Raw genomic sequence first — 5,997 nt, 5'->3', positions numbered from 1 at the left:
TGGTACTGCTACTGCCTTGACACACCAACATAGGATGGACAAGCACGCACACCTGTACACACAGACACACTTACACGGGGCACATGCAGGACTCTCAAGCCCATCTTAAGTGGAGCTTTAAGGCTCCTCAAAATCTCTGACAGCCCATCCCCACCTCGGAGACAGAAAACAGGATGTACGAAGCCCTCCCATCCTCACCACCATCCTCACCACGGTGGTCCTCAAGGACAGACTGAGACCTCCTCAGAAAATGGGAGCCCTAAGCCCAGTGTGGTGGTGCCTGCCTTTAATCCCAGCACTTGGGAGGCAAAGGCAGGTGAATCCCTGAGTTCCAGGCCAGCCTGGTCTACAGAGTGAGTTCCAGGACAGCCAGAGCTACACAGAGACACCCTGTCTCAGAAAACCAAATAGAAAAAAGGAGGGGGATTTGTGTTAGTCCCCTTGTCCTTGTGCACAGGCCAAGGGCTTCCTTCCCGGCACAGGACAAGGGAAAGCCAAAGGAACTTCCCACACATGGGGCTTCCTCCCTGGGTGTCAGAGCTCTGGAGAAGACTTCTGGAAAAGACAATCTTTGAATTACAAAGTGAGTGGCTATGACTCCTGGGAAGCTCCATAGTCCTTGGGGAGTAAAGAGAGAGGGGAAAGGAGACGGTAAGGGGCACACCCAGCAGGACCACAGCAGTCTCAGGTGCTCAAAGAGGACAGACAAAGCCCTGGAGTACTGGATGCCGAGAGGCCAAGAGGCCAGCCTGCTGAGCAGGGAGGGAGGACACAGCTGTTGCCCTCTCTCCCCAAACGAAGTCCAGTGGAGGTCACTGAGGACCTGTCTCTGAACTTCCTCCCGCAGAGAGTGGTTCTGTAATGGCTCTGGTAATGGAGTAGGAACACGGAACACCTCCTTGGTCTTCTGTTCTTGACTGGGACTTAGACTTACCCACCACTGAGCCCCCAACAGCCCTCAACTTAGATCGCTTTCTGGGGGGGAGACAACTTTTGTGAACTTCCCCAGTGAGGCTGCCCGGAACCTGCAGGTCTCTCTTCACACGGAATCAGCGCTTTTAACTCAACCCCAGTGTCCTTCTCTTTCCAACAGCATTTTCTCAAAAAAGGCTGGCTCAGCGGCTCCCAGCCTGGTCCTATAGGGCCCTGCCCAAGTTTTATTCTAAGACAAAAGGAGCAGGGGGACAAACGAGGCCTGTGACTGAGACTCAGCTGATGTTCTCTAGACTGGGGCTTCTCGTGCAACTGAGGTAGAGCTCCCAGAGCTCCCAGAGCTCCCAGCTTCCCACAGAGAGCCACGGTCTAGGCAGGAGCCTGGCTGGCTCTAAATTTGCCAATTCGGACCGTTACACTGTACTCTGATGGAGGGAGGAGACTGCCATCTAAAAGTCTGCCGCTGCCTAGAGAGCCTCAGAGGGTGAGACTTTTCAGCCATCTCTCCTACTACCAAGGTTGGGCTTGCACCCTTTGGAGACCAGAAGCTGGTCATCCCTGGGTGAGGGGCAAGAACGGCTGAGACAGCTCAGGCCACCAGGACACAATTGCAATGCACTTGGACTCACCACCAAGGGCTGTAGCCTCTGCCCTGCCCTCCGTGGGATCCCAGGCTCCTAGAAGGCTAGTCACAGAATTTTGTCTCGTTACTGAAAGACACATTTGCCTCTTGGTCAGTTTCTCCCTACTCTTGCGTATCTGGACACAACAGCTCAGGTAAAATCCAATCCAGGGACTTCCATATTTTTCTGTTCCAGGAGAAACATGTGAAAAAATGAAACCCACAGACACAACAGCCAGGTTCCAGTGACTTTTGGATCTAAACAGATTTATTATTATTATTATTTTTGTATTTTTTCCTTTCCTCAGTTTCGTAACAAATGAAAAAAAAAAAAGAACACAACAAAAAAACAACACAAATTTTTTTTTTCAACGATTTGTCTAGTGTCCTGTTCAGAAGGCTCAGCAGGAGCCGCCTGGCAGCAGCAGAGGACGGAGGCGCGTCAGAGCACCCAGGCCAGGCCTCAGAAAACCGGATCTCAGCCGGTGCGGACGCGCCCAGCCTAGAATACCCTTAGCCGAGCCTCTCTCCCGGCTAGTCCAAAAAGCGACCAAGCTTTAAAAAAGATTCCACAAACGAAACACAATTTAAATGAAATAAAAACACCTTTCCACCCGCCCATGCCAGGAGGTTCAGGCCTAAGCCTCCTCTTTTAAATTTTTTTCTTCTAGAACTGTGCATTACTTTTTAAATTCTTTCGCTTCTCTGGAAGGTTAAAATAAGATATATTTCCCCAGGAGTCATAAATACGATCTGGTGCATAGAGAAATAGCAGCGCAGGAGTCCGGGCCAGCCCCAACCCGGCTGAGCACGGCCGCCCCCCACCCCCCTCCCCCAGTCGAGTATAGCAGGGCAGTGGGACCGACACACAGGTAAGTTCCTCGGCTTCCTCTACAGGGAGCAGCGGGCAGGGTGGGGACAAGCGGGGTGGAAGGCAGGCAGGGCCAGACCCCTCGGAGCGAAGGAGCAAGGGCACATGCGGGCACTCGTCGACCTCCGAGGGCGCACGGGGACCAGGGGTTCCTCCTGGGTTTCTAATGACCGAGCAAAATAAGTTATTAACGTCGCGAAAATAAGACCGCTTTAAAAAGGAGAGGGAGGAGGAGTAAAAAAACCAGGGCAAGGAAAGAGAGGCGAAAAGAAAGACGGCGGCGGAGGAAAAGCGCGAGGCCGGCGGCGGCCCCGGCTGGGCTGCGGGTGGGCGGAGGTCTGGGCGCGGAACGCTGCCGAGGAAGTCAGACCTGGCTCGGGCTTCCCTCGTAGTCACCGTTCCCGGGGCGCCGAGGGACCCGGGCAACGTCTAGGCGGCGACCCCGAAGACGCTCGGAGCTGGGGGAGGTGGGGACGGCGGCGCCCCGCGGGAGGTCCCCGGAGCGGGGGCTCGGCGGCGGCGGCGGGACGGCCGGGAGGAGCAGCGCAGCGCAGCGCAGGCGCGAGCGTCCGGGCCCCGAGTCCGCCCCCAGGCCGGGGCGGCCTGCGCAAACTCGTCCCCGGCGGCGGCGGCGGCGGCGAGGCCCCGGGGTCTGGCGCTCACAGGAAGAAGTCGGGCGCGCCCTTGGCCGCCCCGGGGCCCGCCTGCGCAGGCGACTGCTCCCGAGGGAAGCCGGCCCCGCCCGCGCCCCCGGGGCCGCCCCGGCCCGCCAACTTCTCGTATTTCTCCTTGTACAGGTCCCGCTCTTTGGCCAGACGCCCCACCTCCAGCTTCAGCTGCTCCACCTGGCTCTGGAGCTGGCACTTCTCGCTCTCCAGAATGTGCCGCTGCTGCACCCGCTTGAAGCGGCACGACTGCGCGTAGCCGCGGTTCTTGAGCGTGCGCCGCTTCTGTTTCAGCCGGATGACCTCCTCCTTGCTGAAGCCCCGGAGCTGCCGGTTCAGCTCGCGGACCGACATGGACACCAGCTGGTCGTCGGAGAAGCGCTCCTCCAGACGCACGTGGTGGCCCGCGCCGCCTCCGCCGTGGCCCGAGCCTCCGCCGTGGTGGCCCGCGCCGCCGTGGTGGTGGTGGTGGTGGTGATGGTGGTGGTGGGCGGAGTGGTGGTGGTGGGCGGTGTGGTGGGCGCCGTGGTGGTGGCCCGCGCCCATGTCGTCCGCGCCGCCGCCGCCTCCGCCGCCGCCCGAGAAGCCCTGGCCCCGGAAGGCCTCGTAGGCCGCAGCGGCCGCCGGGTGATGCGCGCCGTGGTGCGCGCCGTGGTGGCCGCTGCCGATGAGGGCCTCCACGGCGTCCTCGGGCGTCAGGTTGAGCGCCTCGGGGTTCAGGTGGTGCTGGTACCCGCTCATCCAGTACAGATCCTCCAGCACCGCTTTTCCTGAGGCGCCCCCGACAGTGCCGGGGCCTCCACTCGGCGGCCCCGGGGCGCCCCCGGCCTGAGCCGCGCTGCCCCCGCCGCCCGCGCCGCCGCCGGTGCCCGGGCTGGGTGCGCAGAAGCTGGGCGAAGAGGGCACCGAGGAGCAGGGCGTGCTGAGGGGCGTCGAGGACAGCGAGCCAGGCGGCAGGCGGTGGCAGAAGCGCTCGGCCTCGGGCGGCTCCTTCTTCACTTCGAACTTCATCAGGTCGAAGTCGTTGACGTACTCGATGGCCAGTGGGCTGCTGGGCAGCTCTGCGCCCATCGCCAGCTCCGCGGCCATCGCCCGGGGCCCCAGCCCCGCCGCCGCCGCGCCCGGCCGCGCCCCGACGGGCGGCGGGGGAGCGCGGGCGGGGGGAGCCGCGGCTCTCTCTCCCCCTAGCTCCCCCCCGGCCCGCGGTGGGCTCGGGCTCCGGTCGCGCCGCCGAAGGGCACAGGAAAAGTTTCGTGCAGTCAACTCCGGGCTGCGCTCAGGGGACGCGGCCCGGCCGGGCCTCTCGGGCGGCCCCCCGGCCCGTGGCGGGCGGCCCCCCGGCCCGTGGCGGGCGGCCCCCCGGCCCGTTTGCGGGGCCCTGATCCTGCGCTCCTCCTCCTGCTCCTCCGCCGTCCCGGCCAGGCGGGTGCAGAGGCCGCGCCCCGGGCTCAGCCGTGCTCGGGGCTCTCCCGCCCCGCCCCGCGCCCCACCCGCGCTGCCGGCCGGCCCCGCCTCCCTCGGCCCCGCACAGAGCCGCACAAGCCTTTATAGAGACGCGCTTCTGGACCCGCCCCCTCAGGTGGGGGCCGACGCCCCCGGGCCAATCGGAGCCCCAGCCCTGCCGCCCTCATTTGCCTATCCCCATGGCAACCCGGAGCCCAGCTGTCAATCTCCTGCGGGAAACAGCTGTGGGAACGGGTGGAGAAGGGCCGGCGGCAAGAGGAGTGGGCAGGGCCCCCTGGTGGCAGCCGCGAGGGAGTGCACAGCGGAGGGCGCGAGACCAGGTCGCAGATCCTGCGATTCCAAGATCGCCAAAAAGTGCGGAGGGAGCTGGGGAGGCCGTCACCTAGGGGACTCTCCCAGGGTGTCGGCTCCGTTAGGTGGCCTAGCTGGCTGTGTATCGCACCCGACCCAAATGGCCTGGAGTCTCCAGAACCGGGACCTCTAACTATCCTGACACCGGGGACTCCGAGCTGCCAGGGAGCGCCAGCTATTTTTATCCTGTGGTTGGGACGGGTTCAGGAATTCAGTCAACAAAGTTGCTGGCACCTCGGGCGGCGGGATGCACCGTGGAACCTCAGGCCTCTCAGCGGGGAACCTCAGGCCTCTCAGCGGTGTGGTGAGGAGAGGGACAGACGCCTGTGGGCCACCATCAGCCTGGGGGAGCAGGTCTCAGGGCCTACCCGAGGGCCCACTGAATGCGTGGGGCTGATGGGTCTGGACGCTTGCGGGAAAGTTAGCAAGGAGAGCCCCCAAGGAGTCTCAGACTCAGCTGCCCACCGCTGGGTTTGGAGGCGAGGCGCCTGGCTGGGTGGGTGCGAGGTGACAGGTGGAAAGCAGATTGCCACCCTCACACCCGCTGAATGTCTCTACATATCTACGGGGAGGCCAACTCAGCGCAAGAGAAAGCCACAAAGGGAACAAGGAGGGTGGGTGACAAGGAGATACGAGTTCTGTGACACACCCCCCCTACACACACACACCCCGCGCGCGAATTCCTGATCCCAACAGAACATGGAAAGAGACTGCCCTCAGGAGCGATGGCTGGGCATGACCCAGAGTGGGGGTTTTCTCCTCGCAGTTATCAATATTGCTCTTACACACCTTTGACAATTAAAAATAAAATCTTAAGCCGGGCAGTGGTGGTGCACGCCTTTAGTCCCAGCACTCTGGAGGCAGAGGCAGGGAGATTTTGGTGAGTTCGAGGCCAGCCTGGTCTACAGAACCAGGACAAGTTCCAGGACAGCCAAGGCTACACAGAGAAACCCTTCCTCAAATAGATAGATAGATAGATAGATAGATAGATAGATACTTAAATGAATTCTTACATGGAGACCATTTGTGCACAGAAAAGAAAGCCCGGGAGAATGTTCACTGGATGCCTGTACCTATGGCAGGATGCCGTG

General features: G+C 61.8%; 1 protein-coding gene across 1 annotated transcript; it reads right to left on the bottom strand.

Annotated features, from left to right (window-relative positions):
• Positions 1-2,947: 2,947 nt before the first annotated feature.
• On the bottom strand, positions 2,948-4,544 carry Mafa (MAF bZIP transcription factor A). Its single transcript, XM_021660086.2, has one exon. It carries the CDS (start codon positions 4,178-4,180, stop codon positions 3,086-3,088), a length of 1,095 nt encoding a protein of 364 aa, XP_021515761.1. The 5' UTR covers positions 4,181-4,544; the 3' UTR covers positions 2,948-3,085.
• Positions 4,545-5,997: the final 1,453 nt, after the last annotated feature.

Source organism: Meriones unguiculatus, chromosome 8 (genome assembly GCF_030254825.1).
Source record: "Meriones unguiculatus strain TT.TT164.6M chromosome 8, Bangor_MerUng_6.1, whole genome shotgun sequence".
In the NCBI taxonomy this organism is placed as follows: Eukaryota; Metazoa; Chordata; class Mammalia; order Rodentia; family Muridae; genus Meriones; species Meriones unguiculatus.
Note: the sequence above shows the minus strand (reverse complement) of the source record. Positions and strands in the feature narration are given on the sequence as shown.

Coding starts and splice junctions, on each gene's coding strand:
- Mafa (XM_021660086.2), bottom strand. CDS start 4,180: ATGGCCGCGGAGCTGGCGATGGGCGCAGAGCTGCCCAGCAGCCCACTG.